General features: G+C 47.9%; 1 protein-coding gene across 3 annotated transcripts in view; it reads left to right on the forward strand.

Moving 5' to 3' along the window:
* PTDSS2 (phosphatidylserine synthase 2) overlaps nucleotides 1-16574 on the forward strand; it is a 73653-nt gene that overhangs the window by 47863 nt on the left and 9216 nt on the right. For all 3 annotated transcript variants that reach the window (XM_077288016.1, XM_077288015.1, XM_077288017.1), the window contains 8 exons: nucleotides 2773-2855; nucleotides 3760-3827; nucleotides 4805-4939; nucleotides 8170-8220; nucleotides 8456-8569; nucleotides 9661-9779; nucleotides 10050-10164; nucleotides 12841-12986. In XM_077288016.1, coding sequence (XP_077144131.1) covers nucleotides 2773-2855; nucleotides 3760-3827; nucleotides 4805-4939; nucleotides 8170-8220; nucleotides 8456-8569; nucleotides 9661-9779; nucleotides 10050-10164; nucleotides 12841-12986 — 831 coding nt within the window. The remainder of the gene's footprint in view (nucleotides 1-2772; nucleotides 2856-3759; nucleotides 3828-4804; nucleotides 4940-8169; nucleotides 8221-8455; nucleotides 8570-9660; nucleotides 9780-10049; nucleotides 10165-12840; nucleotides 12987-16574) is intronic.

The following is a 16574-nucleotide window of genomic DNA, read 5'->3' on the forward strand; positions in this document are numbered from 1 at the left end:
TTATTAAATTTTTCGCCTTTTTTAATGTTTATTCTTTATCTATTCCCCTGTTTTATGTTCACCATTGTTTGCAAGGTTTGGGGTTTCCAGATTTCTTTAGCTGTTTAATCTATTGCGATTTTTTAAAATTTATTTATTTATTTTTGTTACAAAACTTTTTGTGCAGATGTCATCCAATCTTCCGCCCGCTCCCTGCAGTGTATTTATGTACACCTGGACTTTTTCCCAATTTTTGTGACATTTTTAATAAAACTTGTGGCTTTTACACTAGAAAAAGTGAAAAAGTCACAAAATAGTTAGGCAAATTAGTGTCGATTAATTTTGCAGAATTCTTGACCCATGTGCACCATTTTGAAGAATTTGGCACCAAAATAATCTACCAATAGCACAAGACAGAAATAAGTGAATTTTTAATAATAAAAAAAGAAAGCCAAAACTTTAGTGTAGCCTAGCCTTTTAAAGGGGTTGTCCACTACTCAGATAACCCCATTCTTAAGGACTTCTCACAAATGGCTTTTGTATTCACGTCCTGGGAAGGGGTCCTCGGGCATGGAGGAGGCCCAGGAGCTGCGCTCCCACCATACGCTGCAGATACTGGTTATTTTAAGTTCCTCATATTAGAAATAAAGGAAAATAAAACATTTGATATAGTCTTGTACGTAAATTTCTAATCTGCTAAAATATGAAATTAATAAACCCAATCTTAAACACCATAAAAATTAAAACAATTTAATTTCCAGAATTGCATGTTTTTGGTCACTACATCTCTCTAAAAAATGTAACAATCAAAGCATCACATTTGTGCAAAATTGGCATAAAAAAAAAGTCCGCTCACTTCGCAATAAAAAAAAAAAAAGTTGGCCCCATCATCAGAAAAATAAATTTGAAAGGGGTTTGGGAAAACTGTGACTTTAAGAACCGTTTTCGTTTTACAATATCCTGAATCTTTTTTTATTTTTTCAATCACTTAAATAGAAATGATCGTTTGTTTAAAATTGCTGTTATCGGTCAGACATGGACGATCAATTTTTCCTGGTTATTTTTGCCGCATGATGAACTCCGTAAAAACAAAAACATCTGTCAAAATTGCATTATTTCACCCCACTAGGAATTTTTTCCCCATATGTTTCAGTACTTTATATGGTAACATGAACGGCGCCATTCATAACTACTAGTGATGAGCGAATATACTCGTAACTCGAGATTTTTCGAGCACGCTCGGGGGTCCTCCGAGTATTTTTTAGTGCTCGGAGATTTAGTTTTTCTTGCCGCAGCTGAATGATTTACATCTGTTAGCCAGCATAAGTACATGTGGGGGTTGCCTGGTTGCTAGAGAATCCCCACATGTACTTATGCTGGCTAACAGATGTAAATCATTCAGCTGCGGCAATAAAAACTAAATCTCAGAGCACTAAAAAATACTCGGAGGACCCCCGAGCGTTCTCAGGAAATCTCGAGTAACGAGTATATTCGCTCATCACTAATAACTACTATTCATCCAGCAAATAAACAAGCATTCATACAGCTATGTTGCCAGAAAAATAGAAAAGCTATGGATCTTGTAAGAAGGCATGTAAAAACACAAACGTACAAACAAGAATAATTTCCTGACCCTTTTAATGGGTTAAATACTATATTCCCTGGTGTAAAATAAAAATAACCGATACTTACCTCCTGCATCTGCATCATTCCAGTGAGGTCTGCACTGGGGCTCGCCTGACGCTGGCTGCACTGGGGCTCGCCTGACGCTGGCTGCACTGGGGCTCGCCTGACGCTGGCTGCACTGGGGCTCGCCTGACGCTGGCTGCCCTGGGGCTCGCCTGACGCTGGCTGCCCTGGGGCTCGCCTGACGCTGGCTGCCCTGGGGCTCGCCTGACGCTGGCTGCCCTGGGGCTCGCCTGACGCTGGCTGCCCTGGGGCTCGCCTGACGCTGGCTGCCCTGGGGCTCGCCTGACGCTGGCTGCCCTGGGGCTCGCCTGACGCTGGCTGCCCTGGGGCTCGCCTGACGCTGGCTGCCCTGGGGCTCGCCTGACGCTGGCTGCCCTGGGGCTCGCCTGACGCTGGCTGCCCTGGGGCTCGCCTGACGCTGGCTGCCCTGGGGCTCGCCTGACATAAGTCAGTGGCGCTATTGAGCCGCTGTGCTCACTCACCTCGTCTGGCGAAGGAGGGAACTGCAGCCCATTAGTGACCGCTGGCTGCAGGGCTCACGTGGCAGAACAATGTCAGTGGAGACTTGTGCCTACATTGCTGGATCAGCGCTGGTACAGTCCTATTTTGTAGATCCTGTACCATAAATCAGTGTGAAATCCTGTCGGACTCGGCCGGGATGAATAACCTTTGCATTTGGCTCTGGAGATTTCCTGTTTATTCCTTGTGCGCAGAGAACAGGAGGAAGTTTGTGCCGCTGGCCCTTCCCGGCCCTTCCTGACCTCCACGCACTCTTCTCCTATTAGATAAACCCACGAATCTTCTGTTACACGCAGAAAATGGCGTGTCACCTCGTCCTCAGCATTGCACGGGCGACCACAGAACCTGCACGTGGCCGCTGATCTGTCCCAGGACGGGGCCGGTTTATGGCAGCCTGGGGACTGCCGGAATCTGCCCCTTTATTAAAAATGTAATGTCCTTTGTATTACTATTGTGTATTTGTTAGATTAGTTTAGTAAGTGTACGATCAACGATTCATATTGTTCTTGTTTGTATATTTTCTGATCTATTAACAGTGATGATACAGTTGCCATTGCACTAAGTTTTCCCATTGTGTATTTCCAGAGGAATTGTTGCCAGCATATTGGTGTTCCTATGTTTTGGAGTGACACAAGCTAAAGATGGCCCATTCTCCAGACCTCATCCAGGTATGTTGGTGGGTGTCGGGTATTGTGCAGCCGTGGCTGAATGATGGGGGGCCAGTCGGGATGAGTATAGAAGTAATGTCGGTATAAAGCCTCGTCCACACCGCTGTATTGGGCTATAAGGAGCCGTAACACCGCACCCATAGGGTTTCCTGGGGCTTCGCTTACCCCCTCGGCCCCTGAATCCAGCAGTCATTATTTTGATGCCAGATTCTGTAAGCTTGTAGCATTGCTTTTAGGGGGACAGTATATCCCACGTACTGCATCCTCCATCTACAGAGCCACGGAGACCTGAATGGCTTGTCCAGGACTTTGATATTGATGGCCCATCCTTAGAATAAGTCCTCGGTGTCAGATTGGGGCGGCACTCCCATAGATCCCATACATCAGCTGTTGTCAGGTCCAGCAGCAATGTCAGAACAGCACAGCTCCATACTCTGCATAGTGGCCATTGTTGGGTACTGCAGGTCATCTCCCATTGAAGTGAATAGAAGTTGAGCTGCAGTACACAACATTGACCCCTACACACATACAGATCTTTCTCCATGCACAGTGTCCTTCTAGCTCTGGGGCCTTCTAACATCTGATCAGTGGGGTGCTGGGTGGCCGACCCTAGTAACCCCACCGATCTGATACTGATGATCCTCGTGTCTCTGCTTTCATGGATTCCCTATGAAGTCAGGACGTTAAGTCTTTATTTGGAAACTGTGAGGCCATAACTCATTCCAGATCTGTTTTGTACGGACCCACAGCGCTCAGGTGTGTATAAGCCCTTATGCTGTGGACCAGTCCCTGCCTGGGCACGTAATGTGGGCTTACCTGCTGCAGTTTGGTCACACCTAGTAGAACTTTGTTTGGTCCAGTAGCGGAACCGCGCAGTAACAGTGTCCGCTCTGATGTCTTGCAGCTTATTGGAGGTTCTGGCTGTGTGTCAGTGTGGTGTACGAGCTCTTCCTCATCTTCATCCTCTTTCAGGTAAGTGGTGAAAGTGCCTACATCTTACGTGTCACTAGGGTATGTCCATGCAAAGTGTGGATTTCTCCTATAAACCGCCCAGAGACGGCCTTGTTTTTCCTCCATTAATTACATCGCTACTTCAGTAAGTGACCTGTCATTAATTGCTGCAGTCTCCTTGTGAAACCACCACTAGTAGCCATGTGTCAGTCAGCCCCAAGGGTTTCTCCGTCACATTTATTTTCCTGTGTTGCACACTACATATACGCACTGTGCTCTAGTTCTAGTTATTAGAGGGCAGTTGGTGCCTATAAGATTCTATGTAGATGGGAGGAGCTGTAAGAAGGCGGGGCTCTGCCTCTAGCTCCTCCCCTCCATAGAACTTTATCAGCACCAACTATCATCTCGTATCTCCGTAATGGGAAAATCTGTATTCACAGAACTATTCTGAGAATGATTAATCAGTCCAGAAGAATAAAGAACACGATTTCTCAAAGATCTATTAGTTTCTAATTTTATGTTTTAATATTGATTCATGAAATAAAAAAAAAAAATAAAACTACGTTTACTCTTTAATGATTTGGGTCAAATTTTTTTGCCCATCAATCTATAGTGTCCATAAAGACCATTATACAATGTAATGGGTCATAAATGTGAGACTGAAACCTGTAGGAAAGAAGGACTGAGCTGCAGGACTGGACGCAGCCTAGGTGGGGGAAATAAGTGCACCCTAATATTTGTGAGCAGGCTCCATTAAAGAGCTGCTGTCGCTCAGCCCTAAGCTGGTGACCATTGCCGCCCTGTAAATAAATGGCTGTGGAAAACCATGAACGTGTGAACCTTCTCCATCACTGACACATTTCATTGATCCCTGCATGAACTGCAGATTTTGGGTTAGTTCCCATATAGGAGGCCATGCTAATTATCGTTCCCGCCTGCGCTTTGTACTTCCAGTGCTGCGTGTGGTCTTGTTACTGATGTGTCTCTGGTTTTTGCAGACTGTACATGACGGGAGACATTTCATGAAGTTTATTGACCCCAAATTGGGAGTTCCTCTACCTGAGCGAGATTATGGCGGAAACTGCCTTATATACGACCCGAATAATAAGACTGATCCTTATCACAACCTATGGGTAAGACAATTCCGAGGAGCTGCAGGAAACGCTTTGCACAAATGGCAAATTTATATAGGTTAAAGTTTATTTTAAAGTGGTGGTCTCATCTCTTGTAGCCTCCTTATTATGGAGCCGCTGTGACCTCACTTGTAGCCTCCTTATTATGGAGCCGCTGTGACCTCACTTGTAGCCTCCTTATTATGGAGCCGCTGTGACCTCACTTGTAGCCTCCTTTTTATGGAGCCGCTGTGACCTCACTTTTAGCCTCCGTATTACTGGAGCCTCTGTGGCAATCTGTTAACCGTTTGGAGTCTGCTTCCGGATTCATTAAGATCATCTGTTGGTTGATCACTGCCACTCTAGTGGCCCCTGCAGGGGAGGTGCAGCATTACACACAGCATTCATCATGAGAACCTGTCTGTATGACACATGAATGCTCCACATATACTCATGCTTCGATTACAAATTATAAAATTACTGTTACTCACCATCCTCGGGTCCAAAGCGGCATCTCCACTGCTGCTCTGGTGATTGTTTACAAGTTGCAGTAATGATCAACAACGCTGCAGCCAATCACTGAGCTCAGCGGCTCGTGCCAAGTACATTACAACCTGCGAACAATCGGAGGAGCGTTGGCAGAGATGCGGCTCTGGACCTTGGGAGGGGATGTGACTCTTCTCTATCCATCTCTGGTGGTCTTCCTCAGTGACGCACTCTGCAGCCACATGACCCCTGATTAAGGTCCGTTTTGGTTGCGAGCCGTCTCCGTGTAACATCTGTGGGACTGAAGATGCTGCGTACATTGGCGATATCCCGCACTTCCATGGACTGACGGGTCAGTGAAGTAGTTATCAGCATTTCAGAAGTTTTTACCCTTTTATAGACAAATACTTCAAGTTTATGCGAAGACTCAATATTTACAGTGATGACCCTTATTTTTCAATTCTTCCTTCTGGATGTTCCAAACACTCTGAAGGGGGCTTCATCAGATAACGACTGCAGGAAGTACAGGGACCGGACGGCCGAGGACTGGGGTAAAGGCACTTTCTCTGATGAAGCCCCCGTCACACTGTTTAGGACATATGGAAGAATTGTCCTAAGGAAAGGTGAGCGCTGCCATGAGTCCTGTGTCCTGCCGACAGTAAAGCCTCCTGAGACCACTCGTGTGGGGGCTTTTCGTCCATGGAGGGGCTCACTCTTTGCCTAAGAATAAAGAATGGGATCGAAACATGCTCCAAGAGGAACTTCTCCCAACCATCCAGGAGCAATGTGGTGATGGCCAATGCTTTTATCATCCTGATGGAGACAATGTCAGAAGGAAAAACTGGTAACTAAGTGTCTTGGTGAATAAAGCATTGTGACTGGATCCGCGGCCAGGAAACTCCCCAGATCTCTCTACCAGTGAGAGCCTCATGTTAGTATTCATACGGAAATGAATGAACAAACAAAACCCAGAGCTCATGATAAACTCCAAGCCCTGATTAGGCAAGAATATGTTGTCATCAGCCAGGATTTGGCCCAGAAGCCGATATCCAGCTGTCGGGGCGAAGGGCAGAAGTCTGGAAAATAGGGGAAAACACTGGAAATACTGAGTCTTTTGCACAAAACTTGATATCCTTTTGATAAATAAAAGTTTTTAAAAGCTTATAACTACTTCAGTAACTACAGAAACATCTCGTTACAGGATCTGGCAACACTGAAGCCATAATTGTTAGGAAAACCGAGGTTTGTCAGTCTCAAAACTTTTGGCCACGAGTGTACAAGTCCTACTCCTAGCCAATCATGTGCCGTCGTTCTTGTCATCATTGGTGTCACTAATTAGACGGATTTCCAATATTTTAGATCTGTGATCACTTGTTAGTCTGAGAACACCCCTATGTAAGGTTCTTTTGCCTGTAATTTGGATGTCTGGTATGGGGCCTTTGATGACCAAATCCAGGCTGCTGTGTGTGGCGCCTATTTTGTGTTGTCGAGGTATGATGCTCCGCGGCTCTCCACAATGCAGATACTTGCTTAACAAAGCATTAACCACAGGAAGTTAACGGTCTCCTACCGACCATGCCGCATGTAAATGGCAGTGCCAATAGTTCACGGGTGATAGTCCACATCTGGAAGCCATAGCTGACAGCCCGAGCCTGGATTAGGAAGGGATTGGAAAGGATTTGTCCTCTCTCTAAACTCCAGCAACAAAATGACAAGCCAAAGGCAGGGAGGGGGTAATCACCGTAAGCAAGTCCACAGGGTGGGGGTCGGAGACTGTAAGTGACGGCGCAGCGTTGTCACCCCCGAATTCTCTGCTGCTTTGTCATGTAACAGAGACGTGACTGATTCCGGCTGCAGCTGATCGGCTCTGCTACGTCTGCCCGGGTATTGTCATGCGCACAGATTACTTGGCTGAAGTCAGTCCTGTCTCCAAGAGTTTAGGAAACAGATTATCTGCTTAACACTCCTAAATGACACCGTAACCGCTAAACCAGGAAGCCAGCAGAAGGCAAATGGATGGCTGCAGTCACATAGCCTAGGATATCACTTTCTGATAGGTGGTGGGCCAACACACAGCGGTGCCCTGGCGCTACACGAAAGGAGCAGCACGTCCCCAATATAGTGAATGGGCCCAGCTCTATACTCAGCAGCAGCCCGGTACAATAAGATGTGGACGTGAATTACCTCTGTAGTCTCTTCATTCTTAGGATCGGTGGCCTCTACTGGAGATGAAACCTCTTCTGATTTATAAAGTGAATTATTCTAGTGACGCGCCATAACATTTCTCTTTAGACCCCTGCCAGAGGCTTCTCATTCAGCCAAATCAAATCTCCTGCTGTGTGCTGAACAGGGGCGAACACCCTGAAACACATTTCTGCAAATAGGATGAAAAGTCAAAGCAGACATTAGGTGGTGTGGCAAGGCTCGTTAAAGGGTCGATAATGACTTTTAGGATTGCTATGCCAATAGGTGACGCTATAGTTCTACTCCTCTTCCTCTCTGGAGAGGTTATTTTGCACTTGACATAACTTTAGATGGGAATAGCGTTATAAAGTAGCACACATCACTTAACATTCAGGACACAAGCACCAAAAGATCCATAGTTAGGAAAACCACGGCCAGATGTTCTTTGAAACAATTTTTTGCAGCTGCCAAATAAATAAGGACATTATAGAAAGGTCTCCTTGCTGCGGACCCTCTCCCGTCAGCGACAGCGGACTTGGATTCAGTTAATTATCTTGTATTCTTCTTCTGTTATTTTGTAGGATAAGATGGATGGCTTTGTACCTGCACACTTTCTTGGCTGGTATATAAAAGTAAGTTCTAGCTAACATTACTTTCTTTTGGGAGGAGGGAGAGATGGAGGGGGTTATGTATTCGTGGAAGCACACATTGGGGATGACTGACCATCTCCTTGGCTTTGCCGTTCTAAGCATATAATGCCTGTTACATTAGTTCAGACCACAGATCCGCGGCCTCCATGATGGTGTCACAGTGGAGTCCATCTTCTGAATTTCTACATGGCCTCATTCTTGTCCTCTTGCTTCTCAGACACTAGTGATCAGGGACTGGTGGATGTGTATGATGATCAGCGTTATGTTCGAGTTCCTGGAATACAGCCTGGAGCATCAGCTGCCTAATTTCAGTGAATGCTGGTGGGATCACGTAAGTTATTTTCATATAATTGGGGGGATTGACTGTATACAGCTCAGTGGTTGGAGGCTGTAATCTACGCATGTCACACATCAGATCTGGGCATGCTGGAGCATTTCCAACCTATACCTCCACCGTAGGCTACTGTACAACCCCACTGTGGCAAAACACCCACCCCAAGCCTCCCGTGTTACATAAAATTCACAGTGTGATATATTTTCTTCGTTTTGTATGGTTTAGCACAGCAGACTATGGCTCTGCACCCAGAAAAAAGCTATAGGAGCCCAATACAGGCTAAATGACACTTATTTAGCCTCCATCGAGTAGATGTGGGCCTTTTATACTATGCATCTGGAGCGTTGGGGTTGTGTGCAGCAGTCGGACACTGAGGTGTGAATATAGCTTTACATCAGTCACTGAAACCTAGGCAGTCCGTTCTCTCATGACATCCTGCATGTGGCGCAGTAATGTGAGGATACCACAAAACATCTGCTGTTTCCTAAATCTTATTGATTTGGGGCTTCCTTCTGCTTACCTGCTCCATTGATGGATTGTTCTGACCATGTAGCCTGGTTAGGAATTTTCCTTTACATGTAGTGTCCCAGCAGAGAAGGTAACATTCAACCCTACATGTACAAAAATGAGTGATAAATATATGAAAGCATCATGGTGACATTTCATCCATAGTGATAGGACATGCTCACATAGCATTGTCTCGCTGACCAGAGCTTGGCGACTGCCGGCTGCTCACATAGCATTGTCTCGCTGACCCCAGCTTGGCGACTGCCGGCTGCTCACATAGCATTGTCTCGCTGACCCCAGCGTGGCGACTGCCGGCTGCTCACATTGTATTGTCTCGCTGACCCCACCGTGGCGACTGCCAGCTGCTCACATAGCATTGTCTCGCTGACCAGAGCTTGGCGACTGCCGGCTGCTCACATTGTGTTGTCTCGCTGACCCCAGCGTGGCGACTGCCGGCTGCTCACATTGCGTTGTCTCGCTTACCACAGCTTGGTGACTGATGGTCTGGACAGGTTACTTGATCTTTATATGTACGGTCACCGACACTTTCAGTGTTGTAACTTTTTATTCTCTTTTTGCAGTGGATTATGGATGTACTAGTGTGTAATGGATTAGGAATTTATTGTGGCATGAAGACCTTGAAGTGGCTCTCCATGAAGCCGTACAAATGGCAGGGTCTGTGGAACATTCCTACATACAGGTGGGTCAGACGGACACAGCGCTCTACCTTTGCACAGTAATCTACAAAAACCTTTGAATCATCTTCTGGGGCGCAGGCTGCTACACATCGCTGACTCCTTGGGCAGCTGCAGCCGCTCGCTGCACAGTTAGTCCCTTTGCCCCGCTGCCTGCCTCACCAGAGGGGGCCACATGAGGGACCGTACAGGCGCTGTGACCACAGCAGAGTAGATGGGGGATTTGGATGGTGACCTCTGTACTGCGGGGTGCTTATGCTGTCTTCTACTTCCAGGGGTAAGATGAAGAGAATAGCCTTCCAGTTCACACCTTACAGCTGGGTGAAGTTTGAATGGAAGCCGGCCTCAAGCCTTAACCGATGGTTAGCGGTGTGTGGCATCATAGTGGTAGTAAGTATCGCCGCTCCGTCCATCGTAAGGTTGGGTCTCACTAATTGGCACTGATTACTTTCCAGGTAGATGATGCCCTGACTACTGGGACCCCCATGTGTAGGGTCCTGTCTTAAAGGGAGCCTGTCAGCAAATTTTGCCGCTATAATGCTGTAGATAAGGCCCTGGTCCGACCTGCAAGAGAAGAAAAATAAGTGTTATTATACTCACCCATGGGGCAGTCCTGTCCGATGGGTGTTGCAGGTCCGGGTCCAGCGCCTCCCATCTTCTTGCGATGTCGCCCTCCTGCTGTTTCTTCACTCCCCGGCATCGGTGCTCCTGCGCAGGCGTGCTTCTCTGCCCTGTTGAGGGCATAGTAAAGTACTGTAAGGGACACAATGAGCTGTCCATAAATATTACTTGTAATGTCTTTGTAAGTGTCCATGTTGTGCATTTCCCTGCTATGTATAATTACTGTTATAGTTGTAGGGAAAGCGTAGTACCCTAGTTTGGCCACTAGATGGGGGTGCAGAGTTATTCAGCTTGTAAATAGTTAAGTGGGAGGAGCTAATGGCAGTTAATCTGGGAAATCTCTGGAAATTTTAATCAGTTGGGCGGGAGCGCTATGTCGGGGTAGTCAGCTCTGCAGGAGCCCAAGATCCAGTCAGGCAGCATCAGGGCCAGGAAGGCTACGAGAGAAAGAAGGAAGGCATAGAAAGGGTCACTGATGGCACAGTATAAGTGGGACTGCGGCTGTAGGTGCTAGAAAAGAACTAGGCAGTACAGACTGGTCACTTAGAATGTGGCGGCTTGCTAAGTGGATGGATGTACCTGGGACCAGGGAGAAATGGTTTAGAGGAATCCCTACTAAAGTAAGACTTGGCACAGAAGACGCTGGAGGAGCCATGGACACGGTCCGTTCCGGAAGCGGGCTTAGTAAAGATGAAGGAAAGACAGAGAAAGAGGAGAAATGCAAAGCCTGAGGTAAATGTTGACAAGGAAAGAGCGGAGACAGGGACATAGAAGGAATTGTGTATTGTAAAGCCTGCTGTCAATACTGAAGAGCACCATTACATGCCTGTTTCTAGTAAAGTTCATTGTTCAGTATTCAACGGGACTGTGACTGATTATTCTGCTTCGACTGAGGAAAACGTGCAGATCTTTATAGGAAGCCCCGAGAGGAAAGGAGCTGTAGGTATGCTGACTGAGTCGTGGAGTGTATGTGAGGGGAGGTCAGGGTGTGAAAGAGACTTTTACCTCAGCCATGACTACCACCCTACCTGACCCTTACAGTACTGCTGTGCGCAGGCGCTGGGAAAGGTCAGAGCGGCCCGGCCCCTGCTCAGGAGCGCGGCATCGGGGAGCGAGGAAGAATCAGGAGGGCAGTGCCGGGGAGTGAGGAAGAAGCAGGAGGGCGGTGCCGTGGAGTGAGGACGAGGCAGGAGCGCGGCTCCGGGGAGCGAGGAAGAGGCAGCAGGGCAGTGCCGGGCAGCGAGGAAGAAGCAGGAGGGCGGTGCCGGGTAGCGAGGAAGAAGCAGGAGGGCGGTGCCGGGCAGCGAGGAAGAAGCAGGAGGGCGGTGCCGGGCAGCGAGGAAGAAGCAGGAGGGCGGTGCCGGGGAGTGAGGAAGAAGCAGGAGGGCGGTGCCGTGGAGTGAGGACGAGGCAGGAGCGCGGCTCCGGGGAGCGAGGAAGAGGCAGGAGGGCGGTGCCGGGCAGCGAGGAAGAGGCAGGAGGGCGGTGCCGGGCAGCGAGGAAGAAGCAGGAGGGCGGTGCCGGGCAGCGAGGAAGAAGCAGGAGGGCGGTGCCGGGCAGCGAGGAAGAAGCAGGAGGGCGGTGCCGGGCAGCGAGGAAGAAGCAGGAGGGCGGTGCCGGGCAGCGAGGAAGAAGCAGGAGGGCGGTGCCGGGCAGCGAGGAAGAAGCAGGAGGGCGGTGCCGGGCAGCGAGGAAGAAGCAGGAGGGCGGTGTCGCAAGATGGGAAGTACCAGACCTGGACCTGCGACACCCATCGGACCGGACCGCCCCCTGTGAGTATAATAAAACTTGTTTTTCTTTACTTGCAGGTCAGACCAGGGGCAGATATATATAGCATTCTATAATTCTGTATATCAGCCCTGAAAGGCAGTGGCCGTATCTGATAGCCGCAAAATCTGCTGACAGGTTATTATTATTATTATACATTTTTATAGCGCCATTTATTCCATGGCGCTTTACATGTGAAAAGGAGGCAAATATAGACAAATACATTAAACATGAGCAAAAACAAGGCACGCAGGTACATAAGGAGGGAGGACCCTGCCCGCGAGGGCTCAGTCTTGAGGTTCCCTTTAAGCATTTTTTCACTAGACATTGTTCAGAATTGCCCATTCAGAGCGGTCTTGTCTCATGTGGCTGCCTCCCCAGTACTGGGCCTTCTCTATTAGTATATGATGCTCAGTGCCTTGAAGAGAAGTATAAAAGTACGTACAGGTCCGACCACCGATGATCAGAGTGGTGGAAGAGACCACCCTGATCAGTGTAAGGTTACAACCCCTAATATTGCTTTTATTACATGGAGCTGCACTGTTTAGGGCAATGAGTGGATTTCATAGATAGATACAGGAGGATGTAACTTTTTCCTCCTAGATCCACTTCTCCATCAGAACCTGTAGTTGTCACACTTCTTGTGTTCATGTGTAATGATCCATGATTTCTTCTTAGTTTTTACTTGCAGAACTCAACACATTTTACCTCAAATTCGTCCTGTGGATGCCTCCAGAGCATTACCTGGTGCTGCTGCGTCTGGTGTTTTTCGTGAACGTGGGCGGTGTGGCCATGAGGGAGATATATGACTTCATGGACGACTTGTAAGTTTCCTGTGGTCCTTGCCTATAACCTGATGTGTGTCTCCTGTGCTTGCTCCACAGTTTCATTGAATACTGAGATTCTCTGGTCAATACTCGCTATATTTAATTATTGGGACGCCACACATTACACCTACGTGACACCCATGCCACATCCATAGGTGCAGCCAAGATGGCCTCCACACTTCTAGGGAGACTTTGTAAAAGATTGTCTGTGAATTCTTGCTGATTTGTGAGATTAAGGCCCCGTCTCACATAGCGAGATCGCTAGCGAGATCGCTGCTGAGTCACAAGTTTTGTGACGCAACAGCGACCTCCATAGCGATCTCGCTATGTGTGACACGTACCAGCGATCAGGCCCCTGCTGCGAGATCGCTGGTCGTGTCGGAATGGCCTGGACCTTTTTTTGGTCGTTGAGGCCCCGCTGACATTGCTGAATCGGTGTGTGTGACACCGATCCAGCGATGTCTTCACTGGTAACCAGGGTAAACATCGGGTTACTAAGCGCAGGGCCGCGCTTAGTAACCCGATGTTTACCCTGGTTACCAGCGTAAATGTAAAAAAAAACAAACAGTACATACTCGCCTTCTGATGTCCGTCAGGTCCCTTGCCGTCTGCTTCCTGCTCTCACTGACTGCCGGCCGTACAGTGAGAAGTGAGAGCACAGCAGTGACGTCACCGCTGTGCTCTGCTCTCAGTGTACGGCGGCTCAGTCAGAGCAGGAAGCAGACGGCGAGGGACCTGGACACCGAAAGGCGAGTATGTAGTGTTTGTTTTTTTTTGTAACCAGGGTAAACATCGGGTTACTAAGCGCGGCCCTGCGCTTAGTAACCCGATGTTTACCCTGGTTACCCGGGTGCTGCAGGGGGACTTCGGCATCGTTGAAGACAGTTTCAACGATGCCGAAGTCGTTCCCCTGATCGTTGGTCGCTGGGGAGAGCGGTCTGTGTGACAGCTCCCCAGCGACCACACAGCGACTTACCAACGATCACGGCCAGGTCATATCGCTGGTCGTGATCGTTGGTAAATCGCTAAGTGAGACGGGGCCTTTAGACGCCAATGTTGGAGGAGACGGCTGGGTTTATAATCTCCTTTCTAGTTTATCTGAAAGGTGTTGGAGGAGGTTGAGGTCAAAGCTCTGTGGTTGGTCATATTGTTCCGCTGAAAACTCCCCAGCCATCTCCTTATGGACCTTGTGCCTTGGGCTCAGTTATGGGGAACAGAAAAGGGACTTCTCAAAACTGTTCCCCCAAAACCAGAAGTATACAACACTGCAAAGCATTATATCTTTCCCACCCAACTTTACAGGCAGTGCAGTGCAGTCAGGCAGGTAACGTTCTCCTGGCAATCACCAAACCCAGACTCCTCCATTAGATCAGATATAGATACTGCACAGGACACCTTTACTCCAGAGTCCAGTGGTGGCGACTTTACACCACTCCATCCATCGCTCTGCATTGTGCTTGGTGCACTACCAGCCATTCTGTCACATGGTAGGAAAGGCAGACGGCATGGCGAGGGGCCAGAGCTTAGGCCATGTGCACACGTTCAGGATTTTTCGCTAACCTATGCCTCCTATTATTTACAGTGTATTCCGCATTTTTTGTGCAAATGTTGCGATTTTTTTCCGCGAAAAAATCGCATCTCGGAAAAAAAAAGCAACATGTTCATTAAAAATGCGGAATTGCGGGGATTCCGCACACCTAGGAATGCATTGATCTGCTTACTTCCCGCACGGGGCTGTGCACACCATGCGGGAAGTAAGCAGATTATGTGCGGTTGGTACCCAGGGTGGAGGAGAGGAGACTCTCCTCCACGGACTGGGCACCATATAATTGGTAAAAAAAAAAAGAATAAAAATAAAGAATAGTGATATACTCACCTTCGATGTCTTCCCGCCTCTCAGGTGCATGCTGCCGCTTCGGTTCCTGTAGCTGGTGTGCGGTGAAGGACCTGCGATGACGTCACTGTCCTGTGATTGGTCGAGACCGGTCATGTGACCGCTCACGTGACCGCGACGTCATGGAAGGTCCTGCGCGCACACACCATCTATACGGAACGGACGCCGCTGAGGTCTGCAGGTGAGTATAAGCATTTTTTTTATTATTTTTAAACATTCTATCTTTTACTATAGATGCTGCATAAGCAGCATCTATAGTAAAAAGTTGGTCACACTTGTCAAACAGTATGTTTGACAAGTGTGACCAACCTGTCAGTCAGTTTTCCAAGCGATGCTACAGATCGCTTGGAAAACTTTAGCATTCTGCAAGCTAATTACGCTTGCAGAATGCTAAAAAAAACGCAAAAAAAAAAAATGCGGATTTCTTGCAGAAAATTTCCGGTTTTCTTCAGGAAATTTCTGCAAGAAATCCGGACATGTGCACATACCCTTATACACCAGGGATCACAGGTCTGAGTAAAAACCTGGTTTATATGATTAAGGGGCCTGTTACAATACTCTTACTCATGTAATGTATCTGCATTCCCCTCATGCCCAGATAACTAGAGGACTTCCCAAATTTACATAAAAATGATTGATGTCGTACTCCATTATAACAGCTTCCTGCATCAGTGGTCGGACCACCACCTCCTTGTAGTAATATAGGAGTCACATAGTTTTGTATAACTGCACTTCTCTTTAGCTACACTAGATGGCATAGCAGAGCTTTTTATCCCGATAAGATCCCGAGTCCCCAGATCTTCTACATTGGGCACTTCTGACCTGCACCCACTGAACACCTCTCACTTTGGCCACGGTATCATGCATTTTACCCCTATAACCCTTTTATTGCTTTGTACTGTGAAATAAATGTAGCCCAGGTCTGAAGATGCCCAAACACACCTAAGGTCTGCCGAGCCGGCTGACTTAGGAACAGCCACCCTGTAGTATTATTGTTTGGGATTGTCCAGCATTTGTGTGCCCATCTTTTTAGGCTATTTGCACAGGAAGAATCCCACCAATCCCAAAACTGCAATTCTGAACTGCTCTGAATCATTGGTGCAATGACCCCGCATGTTCACTGCCGCCCCTCATTGTCTGAGACCACCATAAACATACTGTTCTCGGCTGTAGCTTGCAGTCCCATCGCATGTCAGGTCCACCCTGCGGCTGGTGATGACCTCTTTAAGCCTTATCAGAATACATGTGAGATGCCACAAACATTAAGGTCTGGTTTTTTCCTTTGATGGACCCTGCTCACATTGCAGACCCCAGTATGAACCTCAGGCCAGAAGATTATGGAGCTTCCATTGCCATCATCTTTTGTGACTCCGGCATTAACATTTTGGGTAAATTTGGTGGTAAAACCGCCGTCATGTAGCCCAGGAAGGCACAAACCACATCCATGCCATTCTGTATGGCTAACCAGCCATCAGGGCAGAGATGCATCAAGGGGCCACTACTTTGAGGACTTTGTTGAGCATTGGGTGTTCCCTCTGGCCCTGCACTAGGCATAAGGCAATACATAAGATTTACCAAGTGTCTGCCTTCAAGGGTTATTTCCAGGTCACCGCCTGACAGCACCATGGAGGTCGTCCTTAACCATAGTGGGACAGGAAACCACAAGAGTTTAAAAGGACCCTCCCCCTTCC

This window comes from Ranitomeya variabilis, chromosome 2, assembly GCF_051348905.1.
Source record: "Ranitomeya variabilis isolate aRanVar5 chromosome 2, aRanVar5.hap1, whole genome shotgun sequence".
NCBI classification, from domain to species: Eukaryota; Metazoa; Chordata; class Amphibia; order Anura; family Dendrobatidae; genus Ranitomeya; species Ranitomeya variabilis.